The sequence below is a fragment of the Olea europaea genome, chromosome 12 (assembly GCF_002742605.1).
Source record: "Olea europaea var. sylvestris chromosome 12, O_europaea_v1, whole genome shotgun sequence".
NCBI classification, from domain to species: Eukaryota; Viridiplantae; Streptophyta; class Magnoliopsida; order Lamiales; family Oleaceae; genus Olea; species Olea europaea.
In genome coordinates, this window is record NC_036248.1 from 5,068,793 (window position 1) to 5,094,454 (window position 25,662).

At 34.1% G+C, this 25,662-nt stretch overlaps 3 protein-coding genes across 3 annotated transcripts in view; 2 read left to right on the forward strand and 1 right to left on the reverse strand.

Moving 5' to 3' along the window:
- Positions 1 to 314: 314 nt before the first annotated feature.
- LOC111405316 lies at positions 315 to 9,372 on the forward strand. The gene is made up of 6 exons (XM_023034142.1): positions 315 to 901; positions 5,456 to 5,608; positions 6,357 to 6,470; positions 7,712 to 7,852; positions 7,979 to 8,320; positions 8,957 to 9,372. The coding sequence occupies exons 1-6, from the start codon at positions 395 to 397 to the stop codon at positions 9,209 to 9,211; spliced, it is 1,512 nt and encodes a 503-aa protein (XP_022889910.1). The 5' UTR covers positions 315 to 394; the 3' UTR covers positions 9,212 to 9,372.
- Positions 9,373 to 9,701: 329 nt separating this feature from the next.
- LOC111406471 (transcription factor GTE10-like) lies at positions 9,702 to 16,075 on the reverse strand. The gene is made up of 9 exons (XM_023035890.1): positions 14,147 to 16,075; positions 13,991 to 14,039; positions 13,723 to 13,857; positions 11,209 to 11,282; positions 11,028 to 11,172; positions 10,832 to 10,947; positions 10,674 to 10,740; positions 10,464 to 10,594; positions 9,702 to 10,379 (listed from the first exon to the last, which is right to left on the reverse strand). Exons 1-9 carry the CDS (start codon positions 15,407 to 15,409, stop codon positions 10,104 to 10,106), a joined length of 2,256 nt encoding a protein of 751 aa, XP_022891658.1. The 5' UTR covers positions 15,410 to 16,075; the 3' UTR covers positions 9,702 to 10,103.
- Positions 16,076 to 19,838: 3,763 nt separating this feature from the next.
- The window catches only part of LOC111405317 (probable aspartyl aminopeptidase), a 7,350-nt gene continuing 1,526 nt past the window's right edge, over positions 19,839 to 25,662 (forward strand). The window contains exons 1-8 of the mRNA XM_023034143.1: positions 19,839 to 20,152; positions 20,861 to 20,996; positions 21,363 to 21,441; positions 21,541 to 21,743; positions 21,829 to 21,898; positions 23,330 to 23,446; positions 23,640 to 23,795; positions 24,920 to 25,093. Of these exons, the coding sequence (XP_022889911.1) occupies positions 20,083 to 20,152; positions 20,861 to 20,996; positions 21,363 to 21,441; positions 21,541 to 21,743; positions 21,829 to 21,898; positions 23,330 to 23,446; positions 23,640 to 23,795; positions 24,920 to 25,093 (1,005 nt within the window). The 5' untranslated portion in view covers positions 19,839 to 20,082. The remainder of the gene's footprint in view (positions 20,153 to 20,860; positions 20,997 to 21,362; positions 21,442 to 21,540; positions 21,744 to 21,828; positions 21,899 to 23,329; positions 23,447 to 23,639; positions 23,796 to 24,919; positions 25,094 to 25,662) is intronic.

The following is a 25,662-nucleotide window of genomic DNA, read 5'->3' on the forward strand; positions in this document are numbered from 1 at the left end:
TTCATATCAATCAAATACACTCTTAGTGTAAAGTCGAGATATCAAACTTTTTTGTTGCAACTCATTCACGACCATTATACATATGTTTAGACTTTAAATGTTTGTTTGGCAGAAATTTTGATAATTAATTTTTTGATCGTTAGAGATAAAGTGAATCCTATCTGTGAGAGAAGAATTTAAAAATAACAGCTAAAATAGTGAAATAACGATTAAAAAAAATGATTTTAATTGACTTAAAACCTGTACAACACAAGAACTAAATAAATTCAAACTTAAATTAAATAAATAAATGCATCTTGCAAATATTTGATTATATTCTTGTGCGTACGTAGCTACGTATGCCTGAGTATGTATTTTGTATAATAATATAACTAAAATAAACAAATAGTAGGCAATGGCAACATCATCGTTCAAATCAACGACAAAGAGAACTACGATAGGTTCGAGTTCAGAGGACGCCGGTAGCAACTCCGGTCAGTCTCTCCGCCGGTCGAGGAGTCTCAGCCGATTCTCCCGACAACTCTCGCCGGAGGAAACTCCTGAGTATATAAAAAATGCGCCGAGAGGAAAATTCGTGAACACGGACCGGGGATCGGCAACGTTCACGGAGATCAGCCTAGACGATCTAGCGGTCGAGCTCTTCTCAAATGAGAGCGATTGGTCGGCGGATAGAGAGGGAGAGGGACGTGGAGGCGGCTTTGAATCTGAGATTAGGCGGTGGGCGAGCGATACGGCGTCGTCGTCCAGGAGACGGGGGAGGTCGGTATCGAGGAGCTGCGGGAGTGATCTCGAGAATGTCGTTTCGAATGGGGCCTCGAGTAAGAATGTCAATTCTTCCAAGGTTGCTTCTGGACGGAGTAGGTCGCTCTCGGTGGCTCGTTATCAGATTAGTGATTCTGAGGTGACTTTCCCTTTTCCATTACATTTTTTTTTCTCACTTGAACTTGTTTTGTTAACTTCATTATTTATCTTCGAAATTACTGTTTGGAGCGTGATAGTTTTCTCCCTATATGGGAAATGAGTAGGGATGGCCACCACTTAGAGCCTATTTGGAGTGATTTTTTCTCCCCCAAAAAATCGATTTTTTAACCGTTATTTCACTATTCCAACAATCATATTTGAAGTCAACCACACCTTTCTCCTAACGTAAAAAAATCAATTCTCAAAATCACTTCCAAATAGGCTCTTAAACGCATTTTGTTCAGCTGGCCTTTGACCAAAATTATAAAAATAAAAGGAGTTTTAATTATTTAAAAGTGTCAAAAGACTTCTTTACCCTAACTTATAAAACAAAAATGAAGAAGAGATTGGAGTTTTTATCTAAATTTGCTGGAGCCGTGACTTGAACCTTGGATGGCAAGAAAATATTTTAATTCCACAACCATTATGGCAAGTAATGGTCCTTTATTTTTTGGTTTCAAAATCATTATGTTATCCACTCTAATTTTTTGTATTGGAACAACATATATATCATTTTGTGCTTCAGGAACAACTTCAATATTGTAATTAGAATCAATGCATTTTTGTACTATAACGATCTTAAACATTTTGTTTTGGAATGAAGAAAATGTATATCATCATTAGATTGAGAGCATTTACATCAACTGTAACTATATGAACGTCGTTTGCATTTAATGTAGGAAAAAATAAGCACGAAAACATAAAATGACTTTAATGTCATTTCAATAATACAAAAATATTTCAATTGCACAATGACTACAAAATTTAATAAATCTCGTGCTTCGAATAAGTACAAAAGATAAAGTTACAAGTTAGGACAATATTACAACCTTAAATTTCAGTACTAGCTGATAGACTTGTGCAAGTGGATCGAACATGATTAATTTTCGCACCTATTGCATTTACGAGGCGTACGTGTCTTTCCGGCTGATCGTTTCCTCTTTTTTGACGGTCGTCCACGCTGTCTTTGTGTTAATGGTGGAAATACTTCTTTAGCTTTCACATAACTGGGAATTAGTCATTCGACCTCATTTGGCAAATGGTATACAAATATAGAATACGCTTGTTTCCAACAAATATTAGTATAAAAGTGGCTACATAGGTTATAACAGCCATATCCTTTAAACCTCACGACAGCAATTGTATGCGTACATGGGAACTTGTCCAGATCAAATTTCCTACATTTACAAGTCTTTTCATCTAAGTCCACAAAGTGGTGTTCTAAAATGTCACTAACCTGATAAATGTCCGGAGATACTTGATTTAAATTTCATCCATGGGTAACTCCACATCGTTGTCATCTACTATAGGAAAATTATTGTTGCCATCCACTCTTCTAGGACTATTTTCACTTACATCAAAATCGGTACAATCGACAAATATTCCATCACCATTGTCATGGTTACCATCGTCGTCCGATCGGTCATGTTCCTCCTCATTGTTCCTATTTGCAATTTGTCCTCCGCCCTCTATTAGTAATAAACATCTTTCATCACCTAAATCCTTTTAATTTTCAACTTCATTCGAAAGGGTTACACAAAGAAAAATTTCTTTACGGACAGATATAAATCACTTAACATTGTTGTTTCAATCAATTATGGTTGGAGCAGCTAGAGCTTTAGACATTATAGGGGCAAGAGCTGAAATCTCCATTTTGTATAGCCCTGTATTGACGTTCAACACCTCTTTGACTTTATCACATAATTCCATATAAGAAATAGTTTTCGCAACAAGAATAGGAGTCGTTTTTCCTTTGCTATTCCCTGCATATTGTCATTTCCATATACTTTCAACCAACTGCTCATATTCAACTGGAAACAAACTGATATCCATACCATATTCGCGGTGTCTATTACTGTAATTCATTATAAAAATTTCATCAAATTTCAAACATTGTACAGTACTGATAAGATATGAAGTCATTACGGATTGCAGAAAACGACATGTAAGTCATTATGTACAGACGAAAATCAAATGTATATTTTACAGTAGATCAATATAAATAATAGCCAAACATATCTTTGCCCACTTACATTTTACTCTAACCGATACAAATGATAGGTAATGAGAAAAGGGTTGGGAAGTAACCCATATCAAAACTCTAATTTAATTATAAAATTAAATCAAAATTATTGTTCACAAATAAAAATCATAAACATATATACAACAACACGAATAAATTATTCAAAAAATTGGACAAAGAAACTAACCCAAAAATTGAAAATTACAACACCCTTTTCTTCTCCAAATGCCCAACAATAATATTGTAAGATTTTATTACTCACTTCAACCAAATGAGTGTTTAGGGAATGTAGAGTTTATGGTTTCATTAAGTAGAGAAAAATGATGATGACATAGAAAGGAATTGCATACCTCTACGGTCGATTTTTTAAGAGCAAATGGAAGGAAGGTAGAATTTAATTGGGGTCAAATGGGAATCAGGGTAGCAATGTCTTTTTCTATGTAAGGTCATTTTAGTCATTTATAAATTATATTTTCCATTTTCCATATCTTTAGGCCTTCAACTCAAAAAACTTTATTTGTGGACTTTTTAAACTAATGTTTTGTTTGACTAGGCTTTTTAAATGAAAGCCCCTATCTATATTCTTAATTAAGAAACTATTAATAGATATAAACATGATATTTGAGAGAACATAAGGCACCTAATATTATTGCATTTCGTTGCATGTGCCATTAGAAATTTGATAGCATAAAAATTTCTAAATATGCCCAATGATGGGAGCAAAAATTTTGGTTCAAAAAAAATTATATTTGCATGGTGTTGAATGAGATATTTCCATACAAAATTTCTTTCTTCATGAAATCAGGCTGTTTATTGATTACTGTAGATGGAAGGAGTGATTAATTGGTCAGTATATTATGTTCTTGATTTGGAGTGTGTGGTTATTTTTTGCGAGGAAATTTCTTAAAAAGGACCAAAGCAGTGAGAGAAAATGAAAACAAAATTGTTTTCTAAACTTCTGTTGGTTGAGTAACTTGAGTTGGATGAGTTGGTCGAGTTGAGGACTTGAGAGTTCCAACTCCTTCAGTTCTCCAAACTCGCACAAAAGTGAAATTGTTTTTGCTCAATGTTAAATTAAGGAATGTTATTTTGATTATTAAAAAAAAAAAAAGGAAGAAGAAAGAGATGGCTATTCTTTATCTGCACATCTAAACAAATCCTTTTGGAAAAATTAGACTTTTTTTGAACTTTAAAAATAGTGTTTTGATATTTAGTATGAGAATCGCTGCAATAAGATTATGACATGCTACACATGCAGGTGAACACTTTTATTTTGGCTAGATCCTAAATTTTTTTTTCCCTGGGCTCATGTAAAAATTCCACAATTCATTTTTCAGTGGGTCTGTCTAACAGTAAACGATATTTTCTTTTAAATAAAATTTTTACGTGGCCACGCATCTTTTAATGTGGTCTTAGATATTTTTTAGGAAGCAAGTTTTACTAATCTTTGGGTTGCCATAGACCTTTTCCAATGGGAAAAAACTGTAGGCTGGCTGTTCTCAAGAAGGTCCATGTGTTCGTGTAAATGTGTAATGCTTAAACAAACGGTCACTACATGCACTTGGTAGGAATGCGATATTCACATTCTTTTCATTCCACAACTAAAAGAATCCCTGCCACCTCAATTGAATGGGGTTATATGGTGTCCATTTAAAGCAACACCTATGTTGAAGTCAATCCCAGAGTCCTTGAATCAAGATTGAGGCACTCATGATTCACAACTGCACAAGCAATTGCTCAAAATTTTGAGGTGGAATGCAAACCCATTATACCAGAACCAACAATATTAGGTCAAAAATTGAAAATTACTTGGTAATGTGAAGGTAAAATTTACAAATCAAATTTGATACATTTTTATAGAGAAAAATAAGGTTAAGATTGTGAAATAACTCGTATATTTGGGAACTAAAATCCTTAATTCTAGGGAGAATGATAGAAGATACTGTAAAATAGACATAGTTCTCGAGAAATTGCCATAGTTTGCATTGAGTTACAATGTGGATAAATCGGGTGGAGAGTACAGCATGGGATGGAAAAGATGTATGGCTCTATCTGATCCACTAATTCGTCCTGTACTAATTGATCCATATAGCCCCATTTCATTGAGCTAGCAGGAGTTTTGTGGAAATTAATAGGGCATGTGTGCGCTTTCATACCTTGTTCACCTGGTAGGATAGAACAACCCTAATTTACCCATGCATACATGTGTTTTACTCGTGTCTTTTTTCGATTTTAGATAACAACTATAGATACTTTGGTATCTTGAATTGGTTTCAAGTAGTTTCGACCACCATTATCTATTCATGTAGGTGGACCTCTTTGGAGCGGAGTTGGAAAGAAAAAGATCGAGCAGATTCAAATATGAGTTTTCATAAAATTGTCATTACATTTATCATAATATGAAATATGAATTATATATGCAATTTCTTCATTCCAATAATAATACATATTGTGCCACTTATGTTTTTACAGAATGCTCCACATCATTCTAGGAATTCAAGCAATCATGCTAGTACAAAAGGCCTCAATGGTCGAAATAATCTGATGAATTTATCAAAGAAGTCAACTGCTTCTAGCAATCAGCCACTTGGAAGTGATCTTTCTCTGTTGCATGATGTCTATTCTGTAAGATTCTTGTCTGCATAGAATGTGTTCGTACTTGTCTTTCTTTCTTTTTAATATACCTGTATATTCAGAAATGCTATAAATTGGAACCTTGAGTGCAGCTATCTTTGCAACTATTTTGTTGCTGATTGAAAAACTCATATTCTTATACAACGCTATAAATTGGAACCTTGAATGCAGCTATCTTTGCAACTATTTTGTTGCTGATTGAAAAACTCATATTCTTATACACTACATGTTTGCATTTGATATTTGGGCTATAGATACAATTAAGAATGAACTGAAAAATGGCATTTGCTTCTCAACTCCTACAGAGCAACTTCTCTGCCCTAACTGATGATGAATCAAAGGATATGCTTATTTTGGTATAAAATGGATTGGAGAAGATTATGCAAACAGTTTATGCAGAGAAGAGCAGTTGATATTATACATGTATTAGGTTGGCATTCTAGAGTTTTCGCTGTGTAGCATTTTCCATCTCTACATCTGTACGTATACTCCCGTTCTTCAGGACGAACACCATGACTTAGGATATTGTGAACAATGGGCTTTATGAAGCAATGCTTAAAAAGTTTAGACATGCTGTTGAAGAAATCCGAATGGACCTAAATCAAGTGTGTAAAAATCAATCATAAAACCTGTTTTATATGTTCTGATTTTTTATTTTATTTTATTTTTTTTGTGGTTCTAAAATATAGGTTTATATGTATATTTAGAAATTTATAAACATTTCTTTTGATGTATGCAGGGCATAAGGAGAAATCAGGTTGTTTTAAGTGGTGATTGCTCGCAGTCAGAGAATCCCGAGTTTGTTCAAGATTTTTCATCAATCAGAGAGAAGTATGCAGCAACCTTGGAACAGGTGTTTATCTGTGCAACTATACTGTTATATCTTTCTTGCATAGGCATCTTACCTACTGCATGTTCTTGTTTATTTGGATTTTTCTCTGCCTACAGGTAAAATTGGGGCTACATCGAGATAGGCTGTTGATATTAGTTGCAATCTCTAGCGAGTGATTAATGGAGGAATAGATTTATTTTAGTGATGTTTTGCACTTTTTTTATAGGACATGGCTTTCTTGAGGCATGCCTATCAGCTATTGTTGTTGATGAAACAAATATTTGGGGAAAACCCTTCACTTGTTTGTTTCATATCTGTTGTTCATTTCATGATCTATTTCTTAATCCATGGATCCTTTCATTGCAGCCTTAAGGAGTGTATCATTTAGCACATTCGTGTTTATAACTAGCTTCAAACTATGGATGATCTTCTACAATTTTATTCATGGATATCTCTAGTTTAGGATTGGGATTGATATTCTGCTTATGTACTTATGTTGCATGTTTGTGTGTATCTATGGGAAATGAACAATGTTTTCATTAGTTAGAATGGGTGTTTGAAATAGGTGTCAAATCGGTCATCAAGCTTGTTCTACTGGCAGAACAAGAAATAAATTAATTAATATAAGAAAGAAAAATGAGACTCGCCTGTCAAATGTGATAGGATTATACCAGAGCAACCAGTTGATCCACAAAAGTCGAAAACTACCGCACGTTTTTATCTTCTTAAGTTTTAATTTATATAGTTCTGTTGGGTCTCATCTTTTGTCAGGAAATAGGAACTGTGAAGTCCAGAATTTTAATTTCTTGGTAAATGAAACACTTAAGGTGGCCTTTTTTATAGGGGGATAGAGATGGATTGATGACTTAGGAATAGTTTGAAGGTGCGAATGGAATCAATTTATAATATCCTGTATTTGGTATGGCCCACGAAAGATAAAAGGAAAGGAATTGATCCTAATCGTTATTGCATTCTTATTGAGCCCGCCAAGCATGCTTTTCACCTCTAGATGGGGGAGAGGGGTTGGAGTCCAAAAAGTATAGTCCTTATTTCTTGAGTTGTTCGAGTATTTTTAGTAGCAGGTAGTGTATTGAGGTCTGTTCCCTATGTGTCGGGAATTGGCTAAATGATGATTTAAACCTCATGAAGATTTCATAATTAAACGCGTGTGATACATTCTTGGGAATTTCCTGTCTATGTTCCTGTTACCTTGGATAAACAATCTGAAACGAGGGCTAACTAAGTTTCTTACGAACTTATAGTCGGAGAAGCGTAAACAGAATCTTCTTGCTGAAATTTTGCTAGAGGAGCAACGGAGTCAAGATCTCTCTAAAATCATCAGAGAACTACTTCCTGATTCAAAGAGTGCAGCTATTGCAGTGAAACCATCAAGAAGCGGAAAGGTGCATGTTTCCTGTTGTGCTTAAATGAACAAGTCATTTTTGTATAATCAACAACTGTTTTTATTTTATTTATTAAGAGGTAATGGTGACACAATATGCTCACTTTTATACTTTTCGTGAATCCAGAGAAGTAGCGTCAGAAGTAGAATGACAAAACGATTGACTGAAAAGGCAGAGAAATATTTTGAAGACTTCATTTCAAATGTTGAAGATACAGATATATCTTCATTTGATGGAGAAAGGAGTGATGGAAGTTCAACTCTAGGAGGGACAACAAGAGCAAGAGACATTACAGTCGGAGAAGCAAAATCTTACCAGAGTCCTGCTGGATCGTCTTGTCCCGTGGAAATGGAAGGGGTTGTTTTACCTTGGCTGCAATGGGTGACTAGTGATGATTGTTCCCTTTCAGGGAAGGATAAGATGCAGGCTCCTGACACACCGGAAACTTTGTTGCTGGACTCAAAAATGGTAACTTTTTACTTGTAAATGCCTTTTGAGATGATTTTGTTGCACTGAGTCTGAAGTTCTAATAACTTCGTCTATTTCCTATAAAAGAAATCCTTGGTTCTTTTTGGTTAATTGAATTGCTGGCATACTGATTGTTAGAATCGCGATAAATTCTGCGGTATTTAGATGTGGAGCAGATGAAATTTACCATCTCTTGGTCGTCCAGCAACATTGTCTCAATTTGGCAATTTTGTGGTTTTTAAGTTGTCTTGGATCTTCGAGTTTGTCTTTTCCCACTTGATATCCCGCCAATAGTTGTTGGACTGTATGCAGCCTAATAATTATGTGCACTTATTCCCTTAATAACTGATCGAGTTAATATTCCTACTGCTTATAAAATTTTAGGAGGCCAATGGTTTTATGAGTGAGATGCGTGATATAACATTATACTCCTTTGTTATGGTAAAAAACAAGCAGTTGTGAGGTGCACATACTCTCACATTGTGGTTGAAACGACATATATCTGTCTGGTTAAGTTGTTCATTTTATTTTGTATTATTATCTATTAAGGAGAAATTAGGACTTAATAATCCGTTAGAGCTTTTAACGTTTCTATGTTGATATATTTTGGAATGATAATTTTTTTACTTCATACAGGACAAGAACTCATTCCAAGACCTGAGTAGTCATTCCACAAGCACACATGGGAGTTGGCGTCGGAGAGTTTTCGACTGCTCTCTAAGTTCAAGGGATGAAAGTAAAGGCAAGAGCAGACTATCCTGCCAACCATCGTACTTTGATATGGAGGAGTATGTTAAGCTTCAAAAAAACGATGAACTTTTGTTTGAAATGTATAAAGAACAGAAAAGAATCAATTCGGGCGGCCTTTTGCTCTGTGCTAACGTTCTCTAGTTGTTTTAATAGTAGCATAGCTTAGTTGTTTTTAATTGATTCTAGTAGATAAAGCTTCAAATTTTTAGGTGGCTAGGAGTAGAAGATACGAACTCTCTGTTAAATGTTATACATCACCGTATGATGTCATTGTTATATAATACACTACCATTTTTATTTTATTTTGAAAGAGTAGTTACTGCTACCATTTTACTCAGGCCCCGTTTGACCCTCATTAATTTTTATTCCATTACATTTCATTTTCTCTTCTATTTTCAATCATACAATCTTTCATAAAATAATATTACATGTAAATCAAAATAATTTCCTTCTTTTTCGATCAATCATTTTTCAAAAAAATACTATTCCACCAATTTTCATTTTCACAAAATGGGAACCAAACGGGAGCCAAATAAGTTTTATTCCCTGCCCACGTCGTCCAGGAATCATAATTGAACTGCCAAAAATTAGTTTCAATGGCCGGAAAACCACCACAAAATATAGAGTTTTAAGTACCTATGAATCTCAATTTTTTATAAACATAAGACCAGGCTTAAGATTGAATTAGACTACAGGGGATCACAATTCACAGAAAGCAAGAGAGAAAAATAGGCTCACACATCTTAAAAATGGATTTCCCTTTTGAAGGGATTGCCCTTTTGACATTTCTAAATCTTCCGTAAACTTCTCTCGTTCCATTATCAACTGGTCACTACTGCAAACTCCGTATTTTCCATTTATCCTGAGCCATAGCATACGGAACAAAAAGAAGACAAACAAATAACGGACAGCAACTGATGTACAATTACTTTCCCAAATCAGGGACAATCCACCACAGGATGCAGAAAGTTCTAAGGATGATCACTGCGATCTAGTTTCACTTCTCAACTGGCCCATATTAAATATACTTGAATCAATCTATCTCTCCTTCTTCCGGATCATTTGGAGCATTGGGAGTGCTTTTGGGCTCACCTTCGTCTTCCTCATCATCATCCATCTTCATATATAATCCAAGTTGCTCCAGTGGGTTACTACTGGCCTGAAATTTGAAACTACCAAGACCATTTTGAGAGTGTTCTGGGCTCATCTCCTCTACGAAGCTTTGTATATGCTTGTCCGGAGCAGCTCTGAACATTTCTAAATCTTCCATAAACTGACTATTCTCATTAATATCAACTGTCTTCTCCATCTGTAGTCGATCATGCCATCATTAGCAGGGAATAATAACTTTTCAACCAATTTTTCTCATGATAAATGAGCTCTCTAACTTTACCTTCAGCAGAGCCTGACGTGCTGCTTCCCTTTCAAGTTCTCTTTGCCTTTTGGCTTCTGCTGCAGCTTCTTCTTCAGCTTTTCTTCGAGCCTCTTCTGCAGCCTTGGCTTCTGCTTGCAGACGAGCTTTCTCTGAAAACGAATTCACATGTGGAAAATTAAATTATAATAACAATGATGACCATATTGGGAATAGTCAAGAAACAAATACCTTCTTTTCTCCTCCTTTCAAGCTCTTCCATCTCCAGCCTCAACTTCTCCGGATCCTGCTTTTCACCCTAAAAAAAAATGTCGTCCGTTACTAAACAGCACGAGGTGAACACAATTGAGCAGGATGAAGTTTCGGCAATAATTTAAACTTCCACAAACCTTTTCAAGGGTATTCTCTTGAGCTTTGATTATAATATCAGCAAATCGACTTCTCAACAAAGCTGCTCGGTACAGCTTTTCAGGGGAGACTTGCCTCTCAGGTGGAGTGCTCTCCCCTAAAAGGTTACATCATGGTGGTAAGATGATGCAGCATAACTAATACCAGACATTTTCTTCATTACTTTTCACCACTTACCCTCTTCAGGACCAATAGGCTCAACAGAGACAAAGTTTGAAAGTGATTGTTGCTCAGCGTGGCCATCCAAGGACTCTGCAGTGAACTTGGAAAATGTTATAATGAATAATGTACAAAAGTTTAAAAAAAAAAAAAAAAAAAAAAAAAAAAAAAAAAAAAAAAAAACTTATTTTCAGCATACCTTTGCAGTACCTCCAGGAACTGAATCTTTGACATTATCTGATTCACCAACAGCTAAACTTCTCACATCTGAATCTGAGTAAACAGCATCAAATCAAAATAAAATATAGGTTTATATGAACACAAATTAAAATAATCTAGAGTTGCAATATATAATTGACTAATTGAAGTTACATGACCATGAAGTTTAACTAAGGAAAATATTACAACCTCAAAATTTTAATTTTCAGTTAAAACACAAAAAAGGACAAAGAACAAGAAAAATACTCTCAATTGCTTGTAAAGAGAACATTTCGATAGCAATGAAGGTTAAAAGAGGTAAATACGCAGTGTGTGATTAAAGAATCCGGGGTAAAAGCATACGGAAAAGCTTATAATTATACATTTATAGCAAAACCAAGGCTAGGGCGAAAGTTATTTAATACATAACTCAAAAAATGAAAAGGAGAGATATAACCCAATTTGACTGTTTTTAAGGTTAAATTTACATTGGCAAGATCACAAGTAAAGGATGGCATCCCCAATCAGGAGCATATATTTTATAGCATATATTTTATGCTTGACAACGTAATTTAACATTGAAGTAAAAATAGATGTCTGATAAATGGAGGAAGAGAGATATGATGCCTTTTCCTAAAAAAGGGTGAAATAGTATTGACCTTGCGACGTGAAAATATATTAAAATGATGGTGATGTAAACTTAAATTGGCATGTTGCATCAACATAATCAAAGACCGTGTCAATTTAAAATGAGTGTGATGCTAATTTTTCCTCTTTTCACATAATTTTATTCTTCCTGTAGCATCTACATAATCAATGAGAGTGTCAACCATGCAGCAAGATATAATATTTTTGTTGTGCTTTTCAAGAAAAAGATGTCAACAAAAAGAGCTGTTCACCAGCTACAATTACTTTCAATGAATGTCTACTTGGAAAGTCACACTCTGCAATTTTAACATCATATTGTTCTGTATAATTCAGTTTTAAATTGAAATAAACATGGAAAGCAAGAAATCAGAAGAACGTGAGAACATACTATAACCCATGAGAAAAAGAGAAACCTATGCAAAAACAATATACATGCCAAGACTAATTAAAGATAAATCTCAAATACAATGTAGCTAAACAGAGAAAGGTAAACATGAAGTACATGCAAAGAGTTGCAATTATCAAATATGCAAAACAACAAAGCCACAGTATGAAAAGAGAGCCCAATCATAACAAAAGATGGACCCAAAAAAAAATGCAAAAGACAAAACCCCAGATTGATTATTAATGCCATGTTCTATATTTCTTCAAGATTCTAATAGGAAATTTAGTTGGGGCATGGCTTCAGCAGAGTTGCTTATAGAATGCGGTATATAATTATTTTATTTACATTAATCAATATCTCACAGTCCCAATGAACCAATCCTCTGTTTCAGCATCCTTAGAAGGTCACAAAGTTGAGAAAACTAAACTTCTTTTTCGTGTAATAATACAGCTGAAACTGTAATGCGAGATGTATGTCATTTCTGTTTACATGACTTAATATCTAGCTTCACTTTTATGAGACTCTATTTTCACTATTTAAGATCAAGCAGAGCGTAACCATGAAGTTTACTTCTTCAGTAGAAGTGAGATCTTGGGGAAGCTAATCCTGTTACCACAGTGGACACTCATTGAGTGCGGAGACCAATCAAGACTTCAGTCACATTATCGTAATCCCTTTACTCAACAGTTCATCAACAATTTGAACAAAACACTAATGTGATGATACATCATCTATATATACATCAAGTAATGCAAGTGAGTCACATGACAACCCAAATTTGTTTTTAGTGGGAAAAAGATCCATGCAATGACCTTCCTCATGGTGAGATCTGGATAACATAGCAATTAAAAATTGCCACCCCTCTTAACCTTTAATACAATTTTCTGTTGGATAAATCCAGTTCCACTAATGTTACCTTACCAAAATACTGTGAAAATTCATCAAATTATTCATAAATTTGTTTTGCAATGTTCGGGGATAGAATCAAGGAAGAAACAGAGGGCTATTGATGCCCAAAGATTGGCTGAGACATGGAAGGGGGAACCATCTCAGAACCCGAGGGATTCGAGGCAGCTGCATTTTGGAGGACTCGAAATCAATAATAAACACATACTACTCTGGAGACAAATAAAAAGCGCAGTACACAAGGAGAATGGAAACTTCTGGCCTACTACAATGTCCAACAACTATGAGCATGCTTGAGCGTGCTTATTATAAGCTGATTACAAGTTGTGGGTCCCACGGAACGTGTGGATAATAAGTGGGTAGTAGTGCATGTCCTAAAAAATGTGTGAATAAAGAGTGTATTTGACCAACTTAAATTATTATAAGCTTTGCCAAACATGCATTATGACACTGCAATAAAGATCAAAATCAACATAGATAGAGACCCTTAAATGAACGTTCATAAGTTTCAGAACTTATAAAATTAAGATATTTAAAGAGATATTTCATAATAGCATGAAGCACTGGATGAGGAACCTGACTCGCTACTGGAGCTACTCGAAGTACTGCATTTCCTGTTTCTTTCAGCATTGTCCTCAGTCAAGGCAGGAAAACTTGAGATAGGAGGATCAATTCCACCGATATCTTCATCCTCGTGAGCTGTTTCCTTGCCTGTTTTATAGTTTAGGAGAGGATGAACGTAGTCAATAATCAAAGCAAGACGTTAATGACAACCAACCACCAACATCCACTTGAAAGAACTTATTCTTTACAATGCAACTTCATCGGTTGAAAGGAAGATTACCCTTGCAAGGTTCCACAGATGAATTGCTCAATCCCGAGACATTTCGAATCTGCATAAAGATATACATACCAGATTTGAGATACATATACATGCATAAACATAGAAGTACATAAAAGGTAACTTAAGCGCGTACATAAGGATCATTTGAATAAGTACCTCCATTTCACATGGCTCAGCTGTTGCCTGATTTTTTTGCTTCTCCAGTAAATACTCATCCAACATCCTTCGTAGTGTGAAAAGGGTATCATGGCCGAGAGTGTCAATATCAATTTCAATCTCATCCTCACTTACTTGATTCCCATTCAAACTACTCTCTTTCAAAAACTCAATAATATTTTCAGGTAATTCTGCAAGTAAGGTCTCTAATTCCGTGCCCAGTTTTTGCTTCTTGGCATCGCTCATTGCATGCTTAACTGGTTTTTTCTTGACCTTGTTCTCAGCAGATGTACTTTTCTGCTTTTTAGTAGGAGGAACGAAAGAGTCAGTTTCAGCTTCTATAATAACGCTTGATCTTGAAGGCTGGGATTCATCTGCCATTATGGGGATCTTCTTCTCAATTGGTTTCCATCTCACTTCAAAGAATTTTTTCATTGCCTCGGCCATGAAATGGAAATCATTTCCACGTGGGTTGTAAGTCAATGCATTTTCGAATGTGAGCCTCACATCCGCAGCAAACCCCATCAGACTGGAATACTCACCCGAAAGTAACTTTTTTCTTATTGTGCCCAAATCCATTGGATGCTTAATAACATTGAAGTAATCTGGAATGTTAAATTTTACAGTATCAACAGGTTCATTGAAGACCCAACCATACTGATGAGCCATCAACCGATTTAGCAGTGTCTCGCACTGTTTCATCAACATCACAAAATTGGTATTCTGAGGCAGACCCTGCTTCACAAACCCAGTTCGCCTACCTTCTACAGCCCCAACTTTTGTGTGATGCCCATTTCTTCCTGGAGTAAACTTTTTCCCTGGCGCTGCAGCCATTTTATTCATAGACATAGGATAACTTTCCACAGCAACAGGTCTTTTTAGTCCTTCACTATAGCTACGTATATCACTAGTAGGTGAAGCTCTCACGGCATTTGAGCCAGATGAAGTTATCTTTGCCTGAAGCATCTTAACTTGTTCGAGCTCCTTTTTCAACCTCATCTCCAAATCCCTCTTCTCCAAGTGCGACATCTTAGACAAAGACATTACTTGAATTGGCACATTGAAGCTATCATAAGCATCATCATTTAAGCTAATGCACTTTCCTTCCCGAGCATAAAAATCCTCCGCAGCTGCCATTTCAGTGTTAACCCTGCCCGAACTTCCAAAACCTTCAGATTCAGCCACTGTCTCAACTGCATGCCTGTAATCTGGCACAAAACCAGACGTATACCCCTTTGTAACCTTCCGTGTTTTCCCCATCATAGCTGCTGCTACAGTTTTTGAGCAATTATTTAATTACCTCCGTCCAGTGTGTTCTATAGGAATAGTTGGTGCCGTAAATTAATCTTTTTACATTTATTAGCCTTTCTTTTTCCTTCTTTTTTTTTTTCAAACCCAATCGTATGTTATAAACAGGCCAACTTCAAAAAATTCCAAAATATAAAACTTTTCAGTGTATCCAATAAAATTTTATGATATCCGCGATACGAAAATCTTAATTTCTACCAAAAAAATTGTGATAATTTTTCCACTCAACCGGTAGCTAAATTATACCAGGATTTCACTCCAATAAAACCCTAACTTCAACAATCATTCAGTTCATGTCTAAATTCAGAAATCTGAATTTTTGTCTGATTAGCAAAAGCAATATCCAAACCCTAGATTGAAATCCAAACGCGAGAGTGGACGGTAACGGTGAAAATACAAAATTAAACCTAAGAATGCTCTATAAGAATCCAATTCAAAACATGGATCTCAATACCTAGTGGGGGTTGTAGTCGGGTGATGTGAATTGGTTGGTGGGTCCGACCCGTCGTAATAGTGAAACCCTAAAGATGCAAAAAATTGCGAAACCTATAGATACAATATATATAGTTATTTATAGAGAGAGAGAAAGTAGAGAGGCAACTTACGCTGAGCAATTGGGGTTTCGCTGGATCGCCACTACTTAAGGGCGAGACACCGTCAAGCCCGCCGATCTCAAACAACTCCTGGCCGTTCACTTTTCGGGCTATTTAATCGGACGGTTAAAATTCTTTTGATTTTCAGAGTCAGATCTGAATCTAACGGCTGTCATTGACTCAATTAATTGGAGATTAAAAATAAATTACAATCTATTTCCTTTTAATTCGCTGATTAGACTAAAAAGCCCCAATTGCAAGTGAAGTAGAGATGTTACACGAACGGCATCGTATAGTTTAGTGTCTTCGTGTAGCAAAACTGGAGCGAGTAAGTGAATAGATGTACTCCCGGGAGACAATTAACACTAGGTTGCATTGACTTTCTACTTCCTTGTCACGCGACAAGCTTCGGACGCGCTTCTAGATGATACTGTATTGGGCTTTTTAAGATTGGAACAAAATGTGTGTCTACGTGATGGGCTTTGTGTTTGGACATTTTTTTGTTTCATTCTCAAAACTTTTTAAAATCGTGAAGACTGAGGGTTTGTTTGAGCCACATTATTTTAAAAAAATACATTATAAAATAGTGATTTGACATTATTTCAATCACACATTTTTCAATAAAATAATATTCTACGCAGATAAAAAAAATTTCCTTATTTTTTGACCACACATTTTCCTTCAATACACTATTCAAGAATGCATTATTACCAAAATAATGTGGCTCAAACACCCCCTCAGTTAAACCTGTTTGGTATAGATTAAAATTAGATTTTAAATAATTTTTTATAAAAATTGATTAAACCCTTGTTTGATCCCATTTTGAGGGAAATAATGCATTTTGAATAACAAATTAATGTAAAATGTGCGGTAAAAAATTAAAAAAAAAAGTTTTGGATTTGCGTGTAATATTATTTTATTGAAAAATGTGTGATTGAAAATGAGTTTTGAAAAAATGAATTTTTAGAGAAATGAGAATCCAACAAGGGCTAAATAGATGGTTGAAAAGTTATAAATCCAATAATATGAGTTGTTAAAATTAATTGTTAAATTTAAATTAAGAACTTTAATATATTATGCCAAACAAGAGCTAAATTTCTTTGTGTAGACAGTTTGAGTAGGAGCTAGCATAAATAGACCTAATTTGGAAAATGTCCTTGAATAAATGGATGACGAAGTATTAATCATCGAAACATTCATTTGTAATCATAGTCTAACTACATTTATTCGTGTAATGAATAAAAAATCATAAATTGCAAACAAATCAAGTTGTTCATCGGCTCTACTCAATCCATGAGCAAGCTCGGTTTATATCGAGACAAGCGGACTTGTGGGATACTTCCATGAGCCAATTGTCCACAGCTTGTGGGCCAAGTCCATGAGCCGGTTCTTGGCTCATGGGCTACTTCATCATTTAGATAATTGATCAAATTTTATTTTTTATTTTTTAAAATAAATATGATCAGCTTTTATCTGTATTCCCCATATCATTTTTCCCACATAACTCTACATTCCTAATCTTCAACCGTTGTAAACACCATAATAGTTTTTTGTTGTGCAAATTAAAGTTTTATTATCTCTAAATTTTCTTATTTGAGTTGTTTTTGACCGAAAATTAGCACAAAGTATATTTTTGCATTCTAATACTACAAAAGATGTTTTTGCATTCGATATATCACTAAAGGAATTAAAAGACGTCATAAATCCCAAGTGACAAAGGGACGAGGTAGTGTGTTGATCAGGGCATAAGAGCAAGACTATATTGTGGTCGGTTGGCAACTTCTAGTGCAATCAATAATAGATTGTACAACACAGGATATTTAATTTCGGGGAAACATCTTGTATTTCAATCGTCAAAACATTCAATTATCAGTTAAGAAAGGACTTCGAACTACTTAAATCACAAATGAGCCTACTCATGGAGAAACGTTCTTGAATTTTGATAATGTGAATTCAACATGGATGTCTTCTTCTTCTTCAAGGGGCATTTTCAAAATGATGTCTTTGTTGGTTGAAGAGACAACAAACTTAAGTCGAGGAAGCCGTAAATGTAAACATTGGAGGGGAAGTTTTTACAGTTAATTTGCCTGATTTCCCTTTTGAAAAACTCATCTTAAAAATCTTTGGAACGGTTACACAATTGTCACAACTAAAAGAGAAGGTCACGAGTTATTGAGCGTTGAACATTGCATTTTTGTACGTAAGTCATATATTACACATGAAATTCACTTTATTCTTATAATTACAATTTATAAACTTTCGGTGTGCACAAATTTTATGCCTATGAGTTTCATTTGTTGTCTAATTTACATAACAAATGTTAATCACACCAAAAAGAAAAAAGAAAAAAAAAAGGGAGTATACAGAGCGATAATTTATTTATTTTTGAACTAGTATGATTTTATGCATCGAGCGATATATTCCATAATGGTTTAACAAAATTATAGATGTACGGGTTATTAGAACAAAACGTCATTGCTTTTGAAGTTTGTTGTGTAAAACGTGTATTTTTATGTATTTATTTTTGCATTTTCACCCCTATTTACACTTTTCATTGCGGAAATCATTATTTTCATCCATTTTCTCAATGGTTAAATCCTCCAATAGCCACCTAATTATATATTTAATGTCATTATGACCATCAAATTTAATTTTATTTTACCATGACCACTCAATTTTACATTTAGTGTCAACATGGTCACTCAATTTGATTTTATTTCACCATGAGCACTCAATTTCATACAATGTTCCATCATGACCACCAAACTTCTTTTCACTTTTTTCCATTAGTTTTAAAAGGTGTAAAATTGTACCTTTGCATTATATAAAAAATATTATAAAAGACAAAAATAAAAGTTCATTTAAAAAACCTTTTTTAAAATACGTTTTTATTTTTATTTTATTTTTTTCTAAGTAACGGTTTTCTAAATTAAGTTTTAATTTTATTTGTAAAAAAAAAAATTTTAGAATAATTTTTTATTTTATTTTACTTTTTAAGAAACTTTTTTTAAAGTAACTTTTTATATTATTTTTTTTCTAAGTATTGTTTTTTTAAAATAAGTTTTTATTTTATTTTTAAGTGACTTTTTTTTTTAGTAAGTTTTTATATTTTTTTAAGTAACACTTTTTTAAATGAGTTTTAATTTTGTTTTTGATTTTTTAAATCTATTTTATATATATAATGCAAAGATGTCGTTTTATCCATTTTGAAATTAGTGAGAAGAAGTTGGATGTCATGGTGAAACGCTATATGAAATTGAATGATTATGATGGAATAAAATCAAATTCGATGGGTATGATGACACTAAATATAAAGTTGGATAATTATGACGAAACAAAATTAAATTAGTTGGTCATAAGGATATTAAGTATAAAATTGGATGACCATTGATGAGTATATACCATCATATTTAAATAAAACAAAAAGAAAATAAAAAATTAAAACTTGAAACTTGAAACACAAAATCACTTCATCTTCTTAAAACACATAACTTACAAATAAGTTGCAAATATGCATAAAAAAATGAGTTGTAAGTGAGGGAAGAGTGTTTGATAGGGATTAAAATTAAATTTTTTTATAGTGATTTTTGAATTTTATGGTTGAAAAGTCGTGGATGCTACGAAATATATGGTTAAAATTTAATGTTGACTTTGAATTAAAATTTTAATTGGATTTTAATCCATAACAAAAGTGGCATAGTCGAATATTATTCTAACCTTAATTTTACAAAAGTTCGATGAAATTGATTGACACGAATATCATTCTAACGTTAATTTTACAAAAGTTTCCATGAAATCGATTAACACGCACTCTGGATTCTTGATTGATCAATCACGACAAGCCAGAATAAAGAAACACATCTTGAGGGACTCGAATATATGCTCGTCGTCCCTTCTTTGTGAAGAGACCTAAAATTCTTTCATGGTGGGCTTTTATGGGCTTCTTTAAATTACCGTGCAGGCAAAGCAAAACCAAACGCCATTTTTACGCTTCACGACTGGTGAATCTTGAAAGAGCCTCAGGCCCTCAACTCAATGGAGTCCTCAGTGGCAGCCGATCTGATTCAATTCTTGAATGCTTCTCCAACAGCTTTTCACGCAGTTGGTAATGATCTAAATTTTTATATTACTGTCCAAGATAATTTTGAAGATTTGATTTTTTAAATTTAATTTCATAGTTTTCTCGTAAAAATATTTATTTTTTGTTCCTTCTGTTTTGGTTTCTGGATTCTGTTCATGATACCTGTTGGATAGAATTAAAATCTAAATTTTAATCTATATCAAATTTTATAATTAATTTTAACCAACACATTCCCACAATTTTTCAGCTGCACATTTCATAACTTCTTTTGAAATCTATTAAAAATATTATTTTGATCCTCCACGAAGACGGGGGCATATCTTTATAGAAAGAATATAAAATACATGATATACTTATCAAGATTGACTTTTGTTTTAAAATTACATCTTCTAAACATTTTTTTCTGTTTTCCTTTTATTTCCCTTTACTTGAATTTTATTTATAGATCAAGACCATATTTGTAAGCTTAGAAGTTCTTTTATAAGTGAAAAACCAAGTTTGAAGTAACTTTTTATGATGAAAGTAAGTTAGTTACTCATTTTGATATTAAAGTAAATGAGATAGGAGAGAATTTTATAGAAAGGTAACTCTTTTTACTAAAAGACTGTTTATGCAAACATATTTGGGGAAAAAAAGTTAATCAAAGTAATTTACTTCGTTTTAGGCTTAGCTAAACTTATACTAATTGTATTATATTAACGTTTGGTTTCTGGTCCTGAATTTTTTTATCAGAGGAAGCCAAGAAGAAGTTGATAAGTGCGGGGTATAAACAAGTATCGGAGAGAGAGGACTGGGATTTAGATGCTGGCAAGAAATATTTCTTCACCAGGAATCACTCCACTATTGTTGCTTTTGCTATCGGTGAAAAGTATGAAATCATAGTTTATCATTATCACTTCCAAACGCACTATTTCTTTATTTTTCTGGATAAGAGATGGTTTCTATTTCCATTTATTTTTACATGTATATGGAAATAAATGGGAAAAAAAAAAAAAAAAAGGAAGCAGAAAAATGAGCTTTTAATCTATGTAGTTATTTTGTGGGACTGAGTAATGTCCATCGTGTATAGTTGATGAGAGTGAGAATTTCTTAACTCTACTCTCACGATTTAATTCTGATGTGTATAAGAAGGTTTCTAATCCTCATGTACTAGACTGCATGTCGAGGAAATTCCATGAATGTATGGACTTTGAATGTGAATTGATTGGCTGATATAGACTCTTTTTTTGCGTAGATATGTTGCCGGGAATGGATTTTATATAGTTGGTGCTCACACCGATAGTCCCTGCCTGAAAGTAAAGCCAGTTTCAAAGGTGATTGATGACTTGTATGCTATGGTTTACATTTAAACCGCTTTATATTGGTTGAGAGGAAGATAATTTAGTGCTCACATTTGAATTACAAAACTTTAGGTATCAAAAGGTGGGTTTTTGGAAGTCGGCGTGCAAACGTATGGAGGGGGCTTGTGGCATACATGGTTTGACCGCGATTTAAGTATTGCTGGAAGAATAATAATAAGAGAATGGAAAGATGGTTCAGAATCGTACTCACACGAGCTTGTAAGGATTGAGGAGCCTATAATGCGAATCCCTACATTGGCAATTCACTTGGACAGGTTCTTTCATTGAAGATTCTTAAGTTGGTATGTGATGCATGTTTATTTTGATAACTCTTATATGCTGTTGTCTTCGTTGGATTAGAGGAGTTAATGATGGATTCAAGGTGAACTCGGAGAGTCATCTTGCTCCAGTATTGGCTACATCAGTTAAGGTAACTTTAGAAATAGATCAAACTTTTCTAGTAAGCTTATTCAAACATTAGCTAAATGTCCTTGAACATCCATGAAGAACAAAGATAACTAGCTTAAAGTTAAAGATACTTTTAAGTAAGTTTTTTTTCCAAATGGGCAAACATGTCTGGTTATGTTACATTTTCTCACGTTTTTTGAAGTTAGCGTATGTTTGGCTCATGTTTAAAATATGTTTATAAATACTCAAGTCACTTTTTATCCCACACATGTCAAGGGACTCACAAAATACACACTTATCCTGTACTAATTTTTATGTATTTATAGTTTAAACAATTTATACACACTTCTAAACCAGCAAGGGTTCTAGAATAGTCAAAGCTACTCGATAAAGGATGGTGGATTCAGACATCAATTCTAAATGATTTGATTTTTTACGTGGAGTATCTCAGATTTTTAGGATTGCTTTCATCTTTCTACTGTTTTCTTGTGCGTGTACATGTTGAGCAACATGGATTTTATGTAATATAAAATTTTCACATTGTGGTAACAACCAGAGTCAGATACTCGAGGTTGGAAGTGCAAGTTTATAAGGTCTGTTGCTTATGTTTGATAAAGATCACACTATAAAACACAACACATTAGGCATTTTCTTTGGTTAAACGACAATTCAAAACTGAGCTAAATGTAGGCCAGATGTGATGTGGAGCATTAGTTAACAATATTAGAAGAATTATTGTTTGTTTGCTTATATGGACACAAATGTAACAAAAACAAAATCCCATCCGATGATTGTATATATATATATATATATATATATATATATATATATATCTTTATTTATTTATTTATTTTTTTTTTTTACCATGGGTGTCCGGACCGGCTTACGCGCACCTTGACTAATCTCACTGAACCCTGAAATTTACAACCGGATGCTCACCTCAGTGGCTCCAAGGAGACTCGAACCGATGATCATTGGGAAGCAAATCCAAAACCTAATCACTAAGTTACCCCTCAGAGTTAAATTTGATGATTGTATTTGACCACCTATTTTAATAGATTAGAAATTCTGTCTACATTATTAAAATAAGCTAGGATTTCTGGATTAGTTTCATTTTCTAATTGACACCCATATTATTCAGGAATTGTAATATTATCTTTCTATCTTATAGATATTGTTCTTTCCGAGGTAGCTTGAATTTTCAGCATTGCTTTATATTACCACTATAGAGTTGGCACCCACCATCTGGCAAATAATTATAAAGAATATGACCTCTCATCATTTCCTTAAGGCAAGGGTCATTATAAAAGAGGTGAACACAATCAATTTTAATTTACATTATTCTTTTTCCGTGAAAGGAATTGGATGGAGTACATCGTTCTTTAACATCATTATATTGTATTTTATTCATCAAAATACGCTTCTCTTAAACAATTTGACATTTCTTATGCAGGGTGAGCTCAACAAACCAGTTGCTGAGAATGGTTCTGTTGAAAGTGTAGTTCCAACCGACGGGAAGAAAATCAAGGAAACAAAAAACAGTCCGAAGCATCATTCCCTTCTTTTGCAGGTATGTTGCTTTCTGGTTAGGTTGTGTTTTGTGTTTTTCTTATTCTTGTTTTACTTCTTATGTCTACATATTTGTGTAGGGAGTTTGTGAAATTTCTCGAACATTATTCATCTTGTAAATTTCAGCTTTTATTTAAGGGATCTTGACTATGTTCTCATCACATTTTTTTTACCTTCTTCTTCCCTTATTCCAGCTTATTGCAGCTCGGACAGGATGTGAACCTGATGACATTTGTGATTTTGAATTGCAAGCATGTGATACTCAACCAAGTACCATTGCTGGTGCCATGAATGAATTTATTTTCTCTGGAAGACTGGATAATCTATGCATGTCATTTTGTTCTTTAAAGGTGAGAACTCATAAGCTATTTAAACTTTGTTGGTCAGTTATGCCAATTTGTCAATATATTCAATTCAAGATATGTAAACATGCTGGGGTTGAATGTGAATATCTTACTGACACTAATTTCTCTTTCTTTGGTTCTCTGCCTTGATATCAAATTAGGTCAAGGTGTATCTTAATTTACATTTTTTCTTCTTTTGTTTTATGGGCTATAAGATGTGTGAAATTTAACATCTCTCGCTGCTCATTGCCTGCAATTGTCATATCATTTTTTAGTTGGTTGATATACTGGTCAAGTCTCTTTCTGTGTTCTGAATTCTTACCATTGCTACCCGGTAAATGAAATATAAAGTGGAAGAAACAGAACTTAGTTGATATCAATCTAGAGCAGGCATTACTTGTGGCATTTTATTGTGCCAAGTCTCGTAAAAATGAGCATATATGGATGTTAGTTATTTAGCTATATAAAAGCCCTGGAGATGGCTTCTTTGGGTTCAAAATTGCCACTCAATATCTTTGGTTATTTCTCATATCTTTCAAACGTGAGTAGAAGTGCTGTGCATTTGCTATGCACTTCGCAGGTGTAATTGTATTTTTGGTGATGTTAGATCATCATTGATTTCTGTCTGAACTTGAATACATACATCTGAGAACATCAGTCGCACTAGTTCGTTTTATTAGTTAGTTAGCAATATAAATCCTGGAGCCTATAATTGCCTTTTATCATCTTCAGCTAAATCGCATGTGATGTCGTTCAAAAACATCAGAAATGCCGAGCTTGAGGTTGGTTCTCTGGCTCCTCCGTTATTCCTGTTTAGAAGGGTCTCATAAATGTAAATGCAAAGAAAGCGATAGAGAGTGTTCTGGAGTGATTAAGTCAGAAAGAGAGTATATATTGTCATAACTTCTCGCCTTGCACACTAGTCCTTTTTATATAAAATAGGTTAGTGCGAATTTTATGGTGAGTGAATGATTGATTAATCTCAATCTTGTCATTATATATTGGATATCACGAGTCTATATTATCATTGATGTTAAAGTGATACTGCAGCTTGAATGCATAAAAGGGAGGGCAGTCTCTTTCAATCAGCGGTTCATTTTATTTTTGTTTCATTTTTCTTTTCATTTCAGGCATTGATCGAGTCGACCTCCTCTGAAAGTAGTCTCCAAGATGAGACTGGTGTAAGAATGGTGGCCTTGTTCGATCACGAGGAAGTTGGATCTGATTCAGCACAAGGAGCTGGATCTCCTGTCATGTTGGATGCTTTATCACGAATCACAAGTTCCTTTAGCTCAGATACAAAGGTACCAATTGGTTCATGTCACTTTATTGTTCTGGCTTTTCTTCTAAGCAGTGCACATGCTTCGAAGGTTTCTCATATCTTCTCAAACACGAAGCAATTTCCTCATTTTCTAGAAGAGACTGCACTGCCAAATTTGAAAGGGATTTTGCAAACTGGCCAACATTTCATAAAGTTGCTTTAAAGTCAACATGCCGTGGAAAGCCGAAATTTAAGTAAAGAAATATAATGATCCACTCACTAATTAAAGCAAATGACCCCAAATGAATCAAAATTCTTACGGCTTTTAGCGTCTTTTTTAATTTATACTATTTACTTTACTGCATATTTTGCATTAATTGCAACTGAAATTACCAGGCCAAAACCTGTCCTTTTGTTCACTTTGTTCCCCACGTTTCTTAATGAACTTAAGCAACTAAGGTTGATATTTGGTGCATTAGTCAATTAATTAGTTCGATGTCATAATTGGGTTGTCACAGATTAGAATTAAATATTCTCTTATTCTGACAATTGGGGGACATTTCTTTTGGAATGACTTGATTACCTTTAGTAAGAATTTATTTTACCAGATCC